The sequence below is a fragment of the Sprattus sprattus genome, assembly GCF_963457725.1.
Source record: "Sprattus sprattus genome assembly, chromosome: 7".
In the NCBI taxonomy this organism is placed as follows: domain Eukaryota; kingdom Metazoa; phylum Chordata; class Actinopteri; order Clupeiformes; family Clupeidae; genus Sprattus; species Sprattus sprattus.
In genome coordinates, this window is record NC_137926.1 from 10995696 (window position 1) to 11014179 (window position 18484).

General features: G+C 43.0%; 1 protein-coding gene across 1 annotated transcript in view; it reads right to left on the reverse strand.

The window, feature by feature from the left end:
- The window catches only part of fbln1 (fibulin 1), a gene marked incomplete at its 5' end in the record, with an annotated part of 32526 nt that overhangs the window by 5384 nt on the left and 8658 nt on the right, over positions 1 to 18484 (reverse strand). Inside the window, 10 exons of the mRNA XM_080842987.1 lie at positions 5169 to 5309; positions 8383 to 8528; positions 12280 to 12403; positions 14405 to 14536; positions 14963 to 15082; positions 15929 to 16054; positions 16164 to 16289; positions 16847 to 16990; positions 17470 to 17607; positions 17993 to 18130. Coding sequence (XP_080699113.1) covers positions 5169 to 5309; positions 8383 to 8528; positions 12280 to 12403; positions 14405 to 14536; positions 14963 to 15082; positions 15929 to 16054; positions 16164 to 16289; positions 16847 to 16990; positions 17470 to 17607; positions 17993 to 18130 — 1335 coding nt within the window. The remainder of the gene's footprint in view (positions 1 to 5168; positions 5310 to 8382; positions 8529 to 12279; positions 12404 to 14404; positions 14537 to 14962; positions 15083 to 15928; positions 16055 to 16163; positions 16290 to 16846; positions 16991 to 17469; positions 17608 to 17992; positions 18131 to 18484) is intronic.

Below are 18484 nucleotides of genomic sequence, written 5' to 3' on the forward strand. Positions count from 1 at the left end.
TAGGCCCTCGCCATAGACGTCTTTCTCTACCTGGCATTTTAAATCACTAGAATCATCTGCTGTTGACACGGGCTGCATACTAGCTGTGAATCATTCCTATAAGACAGTCCAATGATTACTTTGCACCTTCCGCTCTTCAATCTTGCTGTTGCTCTGGTGAATTCCACATACTCGTGGTAGTCAGTGGGAACGATGCAATCCTGGGCAACATTCAGATCTCAGTTTTTTTGTGTGTGGCCGCTATGTTATCCACAGCCCATGCCGGTGTGAGAGTCTGCCTGCTCACCAGAGCGTGGCTTGCGCTGACTGACTGGCAGCCCGCGCAGTGAATGAAAAAGGGAGCGGCCTCCGATAATATTAGTCTCTAAGTGGAGGCTGCACTCCCGTGTGGAAAAGCCAAACAGGGCACTGAGGCTGGCCATGTGTGATTCTGAAATCATATCACCTCAAAGACAATCGTTGCTCACACCCGCCACCCCCCAAACCCCCCAAACACCCCCCCCCCCTGTGCCCGGCCCACATCAGGAGGCCCACACACCAGTCAGGTGGAGAGCTTGAAAAGTCCCTAGCAACAGCTGCCAAAACTACTGGATGTGTTATCGTATCTGTTGAGAGATGGTTTGCTAAAAACAGTCCATCCAAATCAAAGATGGATGATCATGTGCGTCATGCATTCCACTCCTGTTTGTCTTTCTGAACACTCGTGTGACATGTCAAGGGTGAAGGGTGTTTTCTTTTTGGCTGCTGATGCACCGCCATTAGGCGTGGGTCTGGATACCTGCTGGGTGGTTTGAAGCTGCATATTTTTTCAAATATCTAATGTTTTGTTTCCCTAAATGGAAGGGCGCGAGTTTCGTGCTGGATTTCTCAGCGTTTGATAGCTCCAATCAAACTGTCTCCTGATCTCTGGGGTTCTACTGTGTTTGTACAGATGCACCAGACTGCCAACGTTCTCATCCAGACGTGAATCCCAAAAGAAAACCTCCGCTCAGACAGACAGTGATGGATGACTGAGGCACACTAAGCGGTGGTATACAGTCCTCTCAGTGTGTGTGTGGTGCATCACGCCGACCAGACTAGTATGTGAAAAAAAGAGAGAGGGACAGAGAGAGTGATTGTGTGTGTTGGTTTGTTTCATGGACCTAAAGGTATAATTACACACCAGAATGAGAATAATCAGTACTGTTCAGAAGGTTTCCACTACCAGCGGTGTCCAGCTGTGCACCCCCGTTGTGCAGGCCACTCACAACACTTGGGGACACAGAGACGTCCCAAAATCCTGTGTTCCCAGAGTTCAGTGGGCTGCACATGGGGTGCACCTGCACAGAAGGTGACCAGACGTATTTTAGTTTCCCCAAGACTGTTTCACGGAGTCCCCCCCTGATAAGCGATAGCCTATCAGAATGGCCCTTGACCTGTCCATCATATAATTCCGTTACCTCAATATAAACCAGACCCACCTTTGTTCAGTGTTGGAAGAATTCCGAGCAGAGATGCCTCATCAGAAGAGTTTGTTGGACAATTCACAATTCAAGACTTTCACAATCTTGCATTATTCTGCCATGCATCAATGAGACAGTGAGTGTTCATGGCGACAGTGGTACAGGAGTAGAGAAGTCGTTTAGTAATCAGAAGGTTGCTAGTTTGCTTCCCTGTTGAAGCGTCCTTGAGCAAGACACTGAACCCCTAATTGCTCCTGATGTGCAGTGTGCCATCAGTGTAAAATGTGTATACATCCTTATAAGTAGCTTTGGATAAAAGCGTCTGCTAAATGACGAAATGTGAGTTAGCGAGTCTGTTAATATCAGTGTAAGATAGTATCTGATAGTATCTGCCTATGATTTTCGAGAGTGTGTGTATGTGTGCATGCAGGGAGGAAGAGAATTGGCTATTTTTGCTTGGAATGCCCATCCCTGCATGAACAGATGAAATAACATTGAATAAACTGCGGTTAATAAAGGGGTGCGGTCAAAAAACAAGTTTGTTTTGTAAAATTACAGTTTATAAACGTGCGGTTAATTGTACATGGTATAGTGGTTTGCTGCTGGTTCACAACTAACGAGGTTACCTGCATCAGTTGTGTGCTTGGCTAACAAATGGCATTTAAAAACTGAATGTACTGCGGTGAAAACTCAATTGAAACGAACTAACTATGAATAACTTTAGTCTTGTCGATAGATATATCTGGCTTTGAAGCTGATCTTGTATTCAAAATGCCTTTTTATCCATTTTACTTGCTAGATGCCATGTGTAATGCTAGGGAACTGAAACACTACAAGTGAGGTAAGCGGCTGTCACAAGAGAATCTGTGTTAATGGCATCAAAAAATATAAAAACACATTATTATTGTGTTAACCTTAAAGGTGCATTAAGGATTAATAGCTATTCGCTAAAGGTATGCTAGCAGCTAAAACTAACGAAATCTCTTGAAATGTGCTGACTTTGACATTTTGACAAACTAATTACTCAACGACTGTCCTTACACAGTCAAACATCAATCATGTGCAACACAAGACTAAGCAAGACGGCAAATAAGCTACTTACTAGATCGGCAGAAGGTAATCAAAGTCAGGTCGGCGGGCATCGGCAGGCAAAACTACAGAAGGCAGTTATATGCCTATCGACCCTGCTATGCCATTGGCACGGACGCAATTCTCCATATTAAAAGTAATTGTAGTGCCCCAATTTTTTAAAAGCTGTTATTTTAAGGTTAAACTGCTTATCCTAACCCTAATCCTGAAGCATAATTGTTGCATATTGTGCCTTTAATAGCCATAATCGCCTACAGCACACTGCTGCACAGTAAAAACAGTAAGAAGTTGATCTCTATGCTGATATATGGCAACACTAATACTCGTATACTCAAGTGTTTCTGGCTTTATCCATGGACATGGCAACAATTTTATTTAATTTTATTATTTCTACTATGTTTTTTACTCTGTTCTGGCTCTGTGGCACTGTGGAGATTCTTTGATGAAAAATGCGCTACAAACAAATCTACTCAGAGTACCTATTTTGAGGGTCCTGTACAGCCAGTATATGCTTTCATTGTGGTCCTTTATGTAAAGCAATGTTATGACCACTGCATAGACATTAATCATTGTATCAATGGCTTACAGTAAAATGGTACTGTAATTATATGAAGACAAGAGTGTCATTCATTCTTGTTTGACTTGTCAGCCGTCGCTGACTGTTCTGTGTTCTACCATTTACTGTGATGCAAATCTGTCATGAATAAAAAAAAAAGTGGATACCAAACTTGCCCCGAATTACAGATGACTAAATTTCCCAAGGGACTGACGTGGATGATTTATAGGTGCCCTCCATTGCGAGGCACTGACATACCTCTGTCGCCACATTAGCCAGACGACCTCCAGTGAGTTTAATGAACAGAGCCCTCATCACGCAACCAGCCGCCCAATGAGAGCCATCTGACTTGGAAAGGGGGGCCTCTGAGAAACGGACCAACCTGCGGCCAGAGAATACGCTCTTTACAGCGAGTTCAAGATGGCCCTTTCATGTGGTCCCCCACTTTAACTGCTTTACAGCCAGGCGAGACACAAAGAGGACGGGACAGGAAATGTAACAATACAGGAAACCACATGAAATAAAGTGGCCAGGATTACGTCGGAATACATTTGCATCCACAGACGCACATTCCCACAAACACACACACACACACATGCATGAGTGGTCACACACACATTCACATACGCAAATCCATATACCGGGAATGAGTGACATCACCACAGCATTGCGCAAGATAGTACGAATAGCCCATCCATTGTTAGGTTCCATCTGTCCATTGAGACACTAAATCAAGCTGGACACTCCTGCAGCTGACAGTCTAAAGTTGTCCTGTGATGAATCTTTACTGGTTTGATGTTGAGCTTCAATTTCTAAGATGCAATTCAATGCATTCATTACTAATTATTATGCTCTGTGGAATTTATTTTAAAAGATTCATATAGTATATTCCTTTGAAAGGCAGTAACTAGCAAAACAGTGTAGACTTAAGGTTTAAAGGCCTTTACCTTTATCAAAAGTTCCGGGATGTTGAGTTATGTAATTGTATTTACTTGTTTGCTCACCAAACTAACAGATTTATTTGTGATTCTTCCTCTAGGCCTTGTTGGGCCAGTGGATAATGAGGAGCAGTGTGAACACTTGTGATTCTAAACAAGAAAAAAATCCTGCAACCATTGGGGGCCTTTGTGTTAGAGTGAGTGTTAGAGTGAGTGTGTTAGTGTCTCTCTACACTCACAGACCTGATGATGGTTTCCCTTTCTTTTCCATTTCCAGTCTAAAGTCTTCTCAATCCTCCAGCAGACATAGAAGTGTGTGTTCTCATTGCTGTCTGCATTCTTATAAGCACTGAGAGACTCTGTCTAGCCATTGGGATTCACTACTACTAAATGCTGTAGCACCGCCTAGATAACCCATGTGCGCATATGCCTTACCAGGTGAAAGAGTAAACTGTAGTAGATTAGGATGATTCTCAAAGCACATTTATACGTTTCGTGTGGTGATTTAGTTTCCTAGGTAAATGGTATTGTCTGGGGGAGGCACAACTATTTCTCTGCTTATGTTTTGTTGCATGTGACTCATCCATGAGGGCTATGGATTGTGTACATGTGCAGTCACCTGCACTGACACGCATCAATCTGTTTAAACTGCTTTGCATTGGGCTTTTGGAAGTGTATCAGAGAGCGGTCATGTCAGTCCGTGTGTGAACTAGAGCATCCCCTTCCACAATTCATTTAAAAAGAAAAAGGAACTGATACCAATCAAGCCAAATGTCTGGTGAGGAGTGAGCTTAATCAGCCTTAAAAGCCGTTTTTTTTCTTCTATTTTTTTTTTTTACAAAAGATGGCATGTGAAGTTGCAACTTAAAAGACCCACTTAAGGAATGCAGGCATCCACATGAAGAATGTCATGCTTTTCAGACGGTCTAATTTCCACCCACCCCCTACCCTCTCTTCAGCGGCCTCACACAGCGACACATGTGCATTTCGTTTGGTTGAATAAAGAGCTGTATCATAATGTGGAATTAGGTCAGAAAACCACTTTTGTGTCTCACAGCAAATTTAATTGAGGGAGGCCTCAGGGTTAGTCAATGGTCCCTGGGTATTGTTAGCTGGCCAAGTGGATGCCAGAGTGCCACTCACCCACGATCATTCCATGCTCATAGCGCTTGAGGATGTCGAAGGAGCTTTGCATGTTCCCATCCAGGATGTCAAAGACAATGTCCGAGGAGCCCAGTTGAGGCAGTGAGTGTGCCGGCGACATGGTTCTCAGGAACACGATCTCTGTTGAGCAGTTAGGAGACAGAAATAAAGGTTCTTGTTACAATTGAAGCTTTTTTTCTGCATTTCACATTTTCATGTATGAGGAAAAACAAATCCCGGTGGAATGGTTTTGCTATTATGAATTAAGACTGGGGCCTCATGTGAGGCCTCGTGCTGGTTATGAGAAATTGGTGACGTTTTTTATTAGGGTGAAAAAGAGCTTTTGAATTCTTTGCCATCTTTAACATGTTTAGTGAACGGCTAATGCCTGCCATGCCTTCGTAGAGCTAAAAGTATAGTATTCTAAATAGTGGACATTAAAATTGAAACATACTTGAACTGGCCTTTCACTTTGGTAGTCTGCACTGAGTATGGTACGTTTAAGGGAGAGTGCTTTTTAAACCCAGGACTGGAACTAGGTACTAGAGTTTGGTTTGTGTATATAGGAAAGGAGGAAGTCCATTGCTAATTGTGATCATGATGGGATGGCATCTGTAGTGAACACAGGCCAATAACTGGTCAACATCGGGATCAGAGGCACCTTGTGGGGAAAGGATGCAGTGAGATGCCTTTTAAATGTAGGATAGGGGGGGGGGAATATTAAGTCAGTTGATACTACGAATGCAAAGATTGTAATGAAACTAAGAGAAGCAGTATAAATGCTTTGTAGACATCACTTGGTCAGTGATAATATTAAGGTTCATACTCGGGTAACTCAGGTAAAGATTCCCAATTCTCTTAAATTCAGAATATGCTGTAAGAAATGAATGTTAGAAGGTGAATGTTAGAATGGCACTTTTCACTGAATATAGGAACTGACTTATACTTATACAGCTCCTAAGCTCCCATTGGCGTCCATCTCATGCTTCAATTTTTAAAACAGATTGGAAAGGCATCTGCTATAAAATAACCCAACCACTAAGCTAAGTCATTAAGCGAAATGACTAGGAGTTATAGTTTATTACACTGTTGGTATATGCTGTAATTTTTTTCACTTGCAAATTTTAAGGTGGCCCTCTGACTAACTCAGGTGCAAATGCCTAACAACCAGATAAGTCAGTCCAAGATGGCCCCACGTTACAGATGAATCCCTGATACAAGTAAATGACTGTGCTGCAATTAGCAAAGCTTTATCATCATGACCCATAACTTCTCTGAACAACATCCTTACCAACAAAAAGCATACAACTGTGAATCAGGGACGTGCACAGGAGTGTGCTTAGGTTGCTTGGGCAACTGCCTGTTTGCCCTCTCCGACTGAAGTTGCCCCTCCGAAGGAAATATATATACAGCCGCGGAAAAAATTAAGAGACCACTTCAAAATGATCAGTTTCTCTGGTTTTACTATTTATTGGTATGTGTTAAAGTTAAATGTACATTTTTGTTTTATTCTATAACCTACTGGCAACATTCCTACCAAATTTCAAATAAAAATATTGTCATTTAGATCATTTATTTGCAGAAAAATGACAATTGGTCAAAATAGCAAAAAAGATGCAGTGTCTTCAGATCTCGAATAATGCAAAGAAAACAAGCTCATATTCATTTTTAAACTACACAATACTAATGCTTTAACTTAGGAAGAGTTCAGAAATCAATATTTGGTGGAATAACCTTGATTTAAAATCACAACTTTCATGTGTCTTGGCATGCTCTCCACCAGTCTTTCACATTGCCGTTGGGTGACTTTATGCTACTCCTGGCGCAATAATTCAAGCAGCTCGGCTTCTTTTCATGGCTTGTGACCATCCATCTTCCTCTTGATCACATTTCAGAGGTTTTTTATGGGATTCAGGTCTCGAAATTGGGCTGGCCATGACAGGGTCCTGATCTGGTGGTACTCCATCCACACCTTTACTGGCCTGGTTGTGTGGCATGGAGCATTGCCCTGCTGGAAAAAACACTTCTCAGAGTTGGGGAACATTGTCAGAGCAAAAGGAAGCAAGTTTTTCTTCCGGGACAACGTTGTACTTTGCCTGGCTGAGGTTTGTAAAAGACCATAAGGATTGAACCAAAGCGGACTGGAGGGTCTTCTAAGTTCGTCTTCTCTGATGAGTCCAATTTTCAGCTTTGCCCAACACATGGTCGTCTGATGGTTAGACGGAGACCTGGAGAGGCCTACAAGCCACAGAGTCTTGCACCTACTGTGAAATTGGACTCATCAGAGAAGACGAACTTAGAAGACCCTCCAGTCCGCTTTGGTTCAATCCTTATGGTCTCAGCCAGGCAAAGTACAACGTTGTCCCGGAAGAAAAACTTGCTTCCTTTTGCTCTGACAATGTTCCCCAACTCTGAGAAGTGTTTTTTCCAGCAGGGCAATGCTCCATGCCACACAGCCAGGCCAGTAAAGGTGTGGATGGAGTACCACCAGATCAGGACCCTGTCATGGCCAGCCCAATTTCGAGACCTGAATCCCATAAAAAACCTCTGAAATGTGATCAAGAGGAAGGTGGATGGTCACAAGCCATGAAAAGAAGCCGAGCTGCTTGAATTCTTGCACCAGGAGTAGCATAAAGTCACCCAACGGCAATGTGAAAGACTGGTGGAGAGCATGCCAAGACACATGAAATTTGTGATTTTAAATCAAGGTTATTCCACCAAATATTGATTTCTGAACTCTTCTTAAGTTAAAGCATTAGTATTGTGTAGTTTAAAAATGAATATGAGCTTTTTTTCTTTGCATTATTCGAGATCTGAAGACACTGCATCTTTTTTGCTATTTTAACCAATTGTCATTTTTCTGCAAATAAATGATCTAAATTACAATATTTTTATTTGAAATTTGGTAGGAATGTTGCCAGTAGGTTATAGAATAAAACAATAATGTACATTTTACTTTTACACATACCAATAAATAGTAAAACCAGAGAAACTGATAATTTTGAAGTGGTCTCTTAATTTTTTCCGCGGCTGTATATATTTGCGATCAGATGACGGAGGAGCGGCAGCGGTGGTTAGTGAGAGTTTAAAATTATATTGTGAAAATTTGCGATTACATGACGGGGCGTGGAAGCCGCGGTGAAAGAAATATTGTGTTGCCCCTTTTTTCCTGTGCACGTCCCTGCTGTGAATAAAAAGAGTTAAAATGGCCTACCTTCTGACTTGGTGAACTCTCTGAAGGTGGGCAGGGAGATGACAGTGTGGGACACTGAGTGGACTGGATCCATGACACAGCCGATGTCATTGGCCTGGCAGGACTTGACGCAACGGATGGTGTCGGCTCGTTCGACCCTCACCCTGCTAATAGAGGGGGAGATACAAGCTCCTGACCTTCAACAGCGGCTATAAAAAGGCCCTGAAGGCCAACCACCATCCTCCCTCAGGCATACAATGACAGGGCATCTCAGGGAGCAAAGCACCGCATAATCGGTGGCACAGCAGGCCAGCGAAATGTCCACTACACAAATATTATCTGCAGAAATACAGAGGGCACGCTGGATATAGAAACTCTAAATCAAACAATCACATTTTAGGAAGAATAACAATACAACAACAAGCAGCCAACAATCACACAGCGAGAAATGGGTGGTCAGACTTTGTCTTGCCATTCATGGTTTTGATGCATTCAGGGTGGAGAGTGAAATGCTACACCCAGTCAGACGCTGTTCAACAGCCTTCACGAGAAAATATTTGGATTTGCTGAAGCGTCCCCCCCCCCCCCACTTTCATATCCGATAATCTCTCGTTGAGAATTAATGGGCCAAGGGAGTGCTAAATTCTGGAAAACACGACAAGACAACTCCCTTGTCTTTCAGTTCTGTTCTCACCATTATTTAAGGCTTTGTTTGTTTCAGCGCCTAATCAGTGGCGGGTCGTGGGTCTGAACCGGGTTTGCTGCAAAAAAAAAAAGGTCTTCTCCCTCCCAGCATGCTCTGTTTACGAGCCCTACCTACGCACCCCACAACAATGCCACGAGGCTCAATCCCCACTTCCACACGCCTTTTGCCTGAATGGGGCCTCAGCTTTAAACATCTGGGTCTTACAAGTTGATGAGGAGGGCAGGACGTTTAAAAAAAAAAAGAAAAAAAGACACACACACACTCCCTCCGGGTCTGTCAGTAGTTATCTCCCTTTCCCTGTTTGTGTAATAAACTGTGCTGTCTCACCCACTTCGTATCAGTTTCACGGTTGTGCCAGAACTGTTGTTTCTCAGGCAGATGTGGCTCCTCCACAAGTCACAAATTAAGAGATCTTAAGATGTTAGGACAGGCAGCAAATCTAAAGATAACGACGACATTAAATTATATCTTGATAGTTTACACATCTACGCGGTATCTTAACATTGCTGCACCTCAAGCAGCCAGACAAAATTCCTTTCATTTGTCAACTCGACTAGTCCACAGCTATGTCTGAGTCCATTGCCGTTTGTAGGGCCTACGCTACTGCAGCAAAGAGACTCCATATCCCACCACCCCCAAGCTCTCTCAGTGTGATTGTGTGCTGCTGCTGGTGAAACCCCTGAGCCAATATTGGGTTGCAGGCTTACTTTCATGAAGAGCTGGGAGAAGCCCCTGACAAGAAGTCAAGCCACTGCTGGGTACCGGCTTGTAATTAGCAATTAGCGGGTAGGTCCACGTTTTGCTCCAGGCCAGTCCAAGCCACAAAATGTTCTCCTAGTTTATAATACCTCGACTCAGGCACAGCACAGAGAGAGGAAGCCCCTCAGGGATTTGGGCGAAGCACCATGACAGGCGATCGGGTGAATTTACGAGAAAATAATGACCCTGGGTGAACTGCCACTCGGCACGGAGCACCAACTTCAAAGGGAGGCAGCAAGTGGAAGGCTAATTATGCCCTATGCGTCTTCACCATAGGAGGGGTCTGCAAGTTCTACGTTCACGTGGCCTGACACAAAATCCCAATATTTTAAGGCCAGAAATAAAAACAGCTCTTTTGGATGGAAGTCTCTCTGGTCAAGTAGGAGATTTTTTCATTTTTTTTAAGGTAATTATTTATAGTCGGCACATTGATAATGCCCCAACATAAACACAGTAGGCCATCATTCATGCTCTGAGCGGTGATGCTGCTCCACCACAAATAGTTCAGACCACCGACCAGAATCCAGATCTCCATAATTCAATGTCAGAAAGTCTGAGGACAAAAAAATGGGGCTGTCGTACTTTTACTTTAGTAACATCCTAGACAAAACAGAGAAGTGCCTCCTTCCTCTGTTTTTTCAGGTCTACCTGGCTAAATATAATTGATGAGAATACAATGAGTTGCTCTCTCACCCTGCCCTAGAGTTTGTTAAAAACTGCTTCCCCATCAGTGTAGACTGGTCAGCAGGCCTGTAATTTTTGCCCCACCTTGTGTTTCATTATGTGGTAGTAAGTTAGTTTGTGGTAGTTTATGTGGCTTTTGTGGAAGTTTGTGGTATTTTATGTGGCTTTATACCACTGGTGTTAGGTGTCTTTGAGATTCATCCTCATGAAATCTATAACAAATCAAAACATTAATGACAACTGGTCTAAATGACACAAACAATTCACCACATACAAACTTGTCTAGAACTCTTAAAATCTCTTTTTTTTAATACCAGCAAGAAAATCTTCATGTATCTAATCCAAATCATAAATGAAAACCACTGGCAGTGACAGGTAAGATCTCTAAATATATATATTTTTCATTAAAAACAAGAACAAAACATGAAAAAATACATCTAACACCTACACGATGTAAAACAAACATCTCTTTAAAATAATCAGGTAGTCTTGGTGGTTTATGAGCGCTATTTGAATATTTCTTTGCCCTAAAGCACCACCTAGTGACTACAGATACTAGGTGTTCGCTTGAAAGTGTGTGAATGTGTACTTCATAGACCTCCTATGGGGTGACTTAAACCAATGGAAGTGTTAATGAATGCTTGGTTGTTACCGTGGCTCTCTTGTTATCTGTTCATCTGTCATTATAATAATAATAATAATAATAATGATCTCAGTAGTGATGGTGATGTTCAGTTAGGGGACACAGTGTTAGGCAGGCTTGGCTGATCCTCAGTGACAAACACCAGCACTTTAGCCATGTAAGTGCTGACCATGCCATGCCGAATAAGCGTCATCAAGAGAGAGAGCTCAAAGTCCTTTGGCTGGCCGATGGCCCGCTGTACAGACATCACGCCACCAGAGGGCACTCTCTGCGTGCCGAAGAAGCCGTTCTCGTTGCCCTCCTGGATTGAGATGTCGACTTGGTCGCCAGGCAATATGTTGGAGGGCCCCATCCGGAAGATGTTGGTAGGCGCTCGGATATTGGTGGGGAAAGTGAGGTGGTAGTAGGTTATTCTCACAGGCAAGGCCAGGCACTCGCTAGTCTGATTGCAAATCAAGCGCTCACAACGACTGTGAAGGAGAGACAGTGAGAGGAGAATAAACAGAGGGGGTTGGAGAAGAACAAAACAGAGAGAGAAAGAGACAGAGAGGGAGAGGGAGAGAGAGAGAGAGAGAGAGAGAGGGAGAGGGAGAGGGAGAGCTGATGAGTCGATGCAAAGGGTGGCATGCGAGCAAACCAAAGTAGTGTGGGAGAGAAGTGGCTGGTGACATCCACACAAGACTAGGACTAGAATCTTTATTCCACGTGCTTCACAAACAACTGCTTTTTTCCTCCTTTCATCGCATCGTGCAGAGTACACATGCATGCTGTGGCTGACACGTAAACACAGCAGCATTGAGCATGCAGATGATTGCAGCCAAGTAAAAAAAAGCTTCCATGGTTCAAGATTGCCCAGAATAGGCCTTCCCTTTCTTTGTGAAAAAGTTCTGCAGTAACTTGTATCCTTACATGTTCTGTTTTTTTACTCTTTTTCAGTCATACACCTTTAAAAAGACGCAATGTTTTATAGTGAGGCTTTAATTAACGAGAATGACACCAAGGGTGAACTGTATTTCTAGGACGCAGACCACCATAGTGTGTCTGATGGGTTTTTACATGTAATCTGCTGGACTGCTATGTCCAATTTAGGAGAGTCGCAGTGAGGCTAAGCCTCTGGAATACTCACGTCTCCCCAGACCGACGGTAGTTGGGAGGACACTCAAATGCCAGGCAGCGGAATCCGCCCTGGACGTTGAAGCAGCTCTCTGATTCTGTGCAGGTGTGTGTCCCTGCCAAGCACTCATCCACATCTGGTGGTACAGGAGGTAGAGAAGTCGTTTAGTAATCAGAAGGTTGCTAGTTCGATTCCCTGTCGAAGTGTCCTTGAGCAAGATACTGAAACCTAGTTGCTCCTGATGTGCAGTGTACCATCAGTGTAAAAAAAATGGAAAATGTGTAGACATCCTTGTAAGTCGCTTTGGATAAAAGCGTCTGCTAAATGACTAAATGTAAATCTGTGGACAAGTCACTCTGAATTTAAAACTGTTTTATGGTACATTCCAGAAAACTGCACAGTCAAAGCTGAATGAATGGTGGTGGTCAAATACTGTAAAATGATCAAACATAACCCTAACTCTACAGCTCTGTTTTCACAGAATGTACACATTACCATTGTATACTTACACATTTAATATATGTTTAATAATGTGTCATAAATATCACTTCATTTGTATTCATTATATTATTTGTAAGGCTCTTATAACATAACTTTTACGTTTAAGTTACTGTTTATGATTGGCATGGCATTAGCCTGAGATTGACGATTCACATATGCTTCATCAGTTTAATATGGCCACCTGTCTATGCAAGACTCACACACAATGCATTTCACACACAATGCAGTTTTAACTCATGTGTGGTCTTTAGATAACACAGACCTCTGCATCCTACCAGCACAGGGAATTTGAAAGGCTTAGCATGACATAGTTCCACAGTGAAAGCGAAGAAGGGCTGAAATGTTACTTCCTGTTAGATGGACATTGATCAACAGTTACAATACTACCATCTGACTGATAATGACTAGCTAATCAACTATGTGCTTGCATTGACAAACAAATAGCACCTTCCAGACAGAAACAGAGCTTCTAGAGCTCCCCCTGCTGGAAGGTGCCAAAGTAATTGTTTTGCCTTACTGCAACAGTAGTGGCATATTTTAGTCGCTGAGCAGGTTATGCAACATGTTCTATGGTGTACATGCCTATGGGACAGTGTAGTGACTATGGGACAGTGCTGTGACTATGGGACAGTGCTGTGACTATGGGACAGTGTAGTTACTATGGGACAGTGCCATGACTGATGGGACAGGGCTGTGACTGATGGGTTAGTGCCATGACTGATGGGACAGGGCTGTGACTCTGGGACAGTGCTGTGACTATGGGACAGTGTAGTTACTATGGGACAGTGCCATGACTGATGGGACAGGGCTGTGACTGATGGGTTAGTGCCATGACTGATGGGACAGGGCTGTGACTATGGGACAGTGTAGTGACTATAGGACAGTGTAGTGACTGATGGGACAGTGTAGTGACTATGGGACAGTGTAGTGACTATGGGACAGTGAAGTGACTGATGGGACAGTGCTGTGACTATGGGATAGTGCCATGACTGATGGGACAGGGCTGTGACTATGGGACAGTGTAGTGACTATGGGACAGTGTAGTGACTATGGGACAGTGCTGTGACTATGGGACAGTGTAGTGACTATGGGACAGTGCTGTGACTATGGGACAGTGTAGTGACTATGGGACTGGGCTGTGACTGATGGGACTGGGCTTCAGACTATGGGACAGTGCTGTGACTATGGGACAGTGCAGTGACTATGGGATAGTGCCATGACTGATGGGACAGTGCTGTGACTATGAGACAGGGCTGTGACTATGGGACAGTGCCATGACTGATGGGACTGGGCTTCAGACTATGGGACAGTGCCATGACTGATGGGACTGGGCTTCAGACTATGGGACAGTGCTGTGACTATGGGACAGTGTAGTGACTATGGGACAGTGTAGTGACTATGGGACAGTGTAGTGACTATGGGACAGTGTAGTGACTATGGGTTAGTGCCATGACTGATGGGACAAGGCTGTGACTATGGGACAGTGTAGTGACTATGGGATAGTGCTATGACTGATGGGATAGTGCCATGACTGATGGGACAGTGCTGTGACTATGGGACAGGGCTGTGACTATGGGACAGGGCTGTGACTATGGGACAGTGCCATGACTGATGGGACAGTGCTGTGATTGCTCACCCTGGCAGCTGCGTCCGTTAGGGGCCAGTGTGTAGCCCCCCTCAGGACACGTGCAGTGGAAGCTCCCGGGGCTGTTGTGGCAGCGGTAGGAGCAGATGTGTCCCCCGGTGGGAAGCGCGCACTCATCAATATCTGGAACACAGTTGTCCAATTTGTTTGAGTTCAGAGAAACAACAGTGGCTATGTAGACACCTTAGAATATCATCAGAATAAGGCAAGGTATGGCAAAGCACCCAGGCTTATGTTATCTAGATCACACTGACTCTGGGTTTACATATTCCAATGAACTGAAATTTGCCCTTCGTGTGCCCAAATTATTTATCATTGTCTTGTAAAACATTTGTCTTTTGTTCTTGTTTATGCTATTTTGTTATTATGTTATGTTATGTGTTATGTCCTATGCACCAACCACACCAAGTTAATTTCCTGTATGTGTGAATATACTTGGCCATTAAAAGAATTCTGATTCTGAGACATCCTCTCCCTGTTGTTGCCTGAAGAAAACAAACTTATTTGACACATCTCTTAAGTTTATATGTAAGAGGTGAGCTATCTTACCTTCACAGGTGATGCCATCTACATCGCTGAGCTGGTATCCACGACGACAATAGCATTGGTAGGAGCCATAGACATTGGCACACTCTTGGCTACAGGGGTTGCTTTCACACTCATTAACATCTACACACAGTAGTAACACACGTAATTAATGAACGAGTAAAACACACACATTCACACAGAAACAAAATGTCTAATTGCGCAATGTCCAGTGACAATTACCATGCAATTGTGATAATTAGTGCTGTCAAACGATTAAAATATTGCGATCGCAAATTTGTATCTATTCTAAATGTCAATTCAATTATTTTTTTCCATCATTTTTATTTTATTTTAATGCTCTTATCAACATGGAAAAGTGGATTGGCTTGCTTTAAGCAATGTTTTATTTTATTGAAAAACAACATTGCCAAACAGGGCGGTACAAAATGAAATTATAAAGTGCATATTTAAGATAAACAAGGACTCAGCCTATAGTGCAGTTAAACCATGGCTTAATATTTGTTTTTTTCAAGTTTGCTGTGAACATAGAAGTCAGGCCTCTTATTTCAAAAACAATAAACCGTAAGAGCTAGGTTACCAATAAAAGGTAGGCCAACTACTTCTGTGCTTTCAACCAGCTGCCTGTTGACATTTTCAGACAACAGTGAAGCTGCTTCTTTTGCACAACACAACTTTTAAAGGTAAACTTTCTATTCAGAAGCTTTTTATCCATTTCGCCGTATCGCGATCATCATTCACTCAAACGTGACGTACAATGCGTTAATCGCGCGATAAAAAAAATTACGGCGTTAAAATGGGTTCGCGTTAACGCCGTTAATAACGCGTTAAACTGACAGCACTAGTGATAATTACTTACAACAACAATGTCTGACTCAGATGGTAAGACCGTGGAAAGGTGAGACAAGAGCAGTACACTAATACATAGATTGGAATTAGCATCCATGAGTTCTCTGAAACAGCCCTTACCATCACAATTCCTGCCATCACTGGATAGTTTGAAGCCTGTAGTGCAGCTGCATTTGTAGGACCCAAGAATATTTTCACACTTGTGGGCACACAGGCGGCCAGGATAATGCCTGCACTCGTTGATGTCTGAGTTCCAAAGGCAAAAGACAAAGCCAGGTTGACATGCCAGTTACAGTACACATTAATGGAGGGGAATGATGAAATGCAGAGACATGATGAACGGAGTGATCTTTACCTTCACAGATCCTGGAGATGCTGTTGAAAATATAGCCACCGCGGCACTCACAGCGAAACGAGCCCACGAGGTTAATACAGCCATGGCCAGCACAGGCGCCATCAGGCTGCTTGCATTCATCGATGTCTGACACATAGAGCATAACAAACAGCTCACTCATAATTGGAGCAAGGCCTCCCCTATAAATCGTCAGAATGCTTGTCTTTCTGCATAATAGGGAGATCTGCTGTATCCATTAGAAATAGAGGCATAGCATATTTGAGGTGGTCCATAGCATGTCTTGTGCCCCACAGCAACAAATTAAAACCCTGTACAAAATGGTTCGTTGCCTAGTGAAATGCTGCCTATCTTTCCTACTTTTTTCGTCTCATCATACTAAAACAGGACCACAGCAAAATGGTATATCTGAGTAACGGAAAGCTAGACAGGTTAGCGTGAGGAGCTAAAGCCAGTAGTTTTCCACAGCTTATGCTGTGGTGTGTTATCAATTTGTGGCTCTTTTTTTTTTAGATTTAGTGACAGTGATGGTAAGGACTAGCCTGGATACCAGACGAACTTAGCTCCGCCCACAACATTTGAGGTCAGGAAGTATTATTATTAGTATCATATTCTGACTAGAGTTATGAGTATGACAATGTCAGGCTAGGTAAGGACATCAACGGGCCTTGTATTATGTGACTCACCCACACATCGAGTGCCCTCTTCGTTGAGATGGTACCCACGTCCACAGCTCACAGAGTTCCTCTGGCAGGTGTAGGAGCCCACGGTGTTGAAGCACATCTGTCCAGTCGGACAGGGCCCGCTATGGCTCAGGCACTCATTAATGTCTGGCACAGGGAAACACAGTCATGTAGCTTGAATTACATGAGAACCATTCAAAGTTGCATGTGTAGAAGGCTGTCAAAATTGGAATTTATGTACAAAAATATTTGTATTGTATACAGTGATGACTGTATTGTTTGTTTCTGCAGTGTGTATGTATGTATGGGTGTGTGTGTATGTGTGTGTGTGTGTGTGTGTGTGTGTGTGTGTGTGTGTGTGTGTGTGTGTGTGTGTGTGTGTGTGTGTGTGTGTGTGTGTGTGTGTGTGTGTGTGTGTGTGTGTATGTATGTACTGTATGTATGTATGTATGTATGTATGTATGTATGTATGTATGTATGTATGTATGTATGTATATGTGACCAGATCACACAATTATCATAATGAAAAGGACCAAGACAAGATACACTGAGCATGGTGGATATCAATCATTTTGGAAGGCGTGAGTGTGGAGCATATTGACAGTCAGGTCCCTTTTTTCTCTCACCTATGCAGCTGCCCAGAGCATCCTGTATATAGCCTGATCCACACTTCACTTTGGGCCGACAGCGGAAAGACCCAGGAGAATTCTGGCATTCAAAGTCTGGAGGGCAGTTGTGTGTGCCAGTCTCACATTCATCAATGTCTAGAGGTAAATCAACAGAATAGTGAGGTTTCAGCTGAAGCATTCATAGAGAAATGAGTTTATAATAATAGTATGATCAAATGTCAGAATGTTCAGGGTAAATTGTTTGTGAAGCACCATTTACGTACACTGCATATAAAAAACAGAAGTACCTGTCATAATTTACCCTGAACATTTGTTACCACTTTTATATAACTACAGTGTATTAGTAGCAGTTGTGTTATGTGCTGGTCTGAAAAGAGAACACATTTTGTATTTTGGCTACAGGTATTTCGAATTAAGGTGTGCAAAACAAACTAATAACTCCAACCCATTTCACATGATAAGGACCATTGGCCAGTGTGCTGCTGTCTTTGTACCAGCAGGTGGTAGCACTGAAACAAACCTTTGCATTGGTTGCTGTTGGTTAGCTCATAGCCTGTGCCACAGCTGACCTCCCGCTGGCAGCGGTAAGAGCCTAGCATGTTGATGCAACGCTCGCCGTGCCGGCAGTTGTACGTTCCCAGCAGGCACTCGTTTATGTCTGAGCAGAGAAAGACAAATACTCAACCTAATCAATCTAAGGATAACTTTTATTAGCCTATAATAATTATTATTTATTGCACGTCATCCCTTGTATTACAAGGAAAAGAAGGAAACTGTAATTTTACAAACTCTATGATGAAATGCCTGAAATATGATGAGATATGAATACAAAACTCCTCTGGGACTTTATGGCAAATTACTTATTGGATGCCTCCAAAAAAGAATGAGATATTGACATTAAAATATTAGATTACTTTGAGAGATTTAATAAGGGGTTTAATATTTTCATGAGTGACTGTTAGAGATGACCGGGTCAGGTTTCCTGGGTTCATATCCAATTTAAGCCTTACCA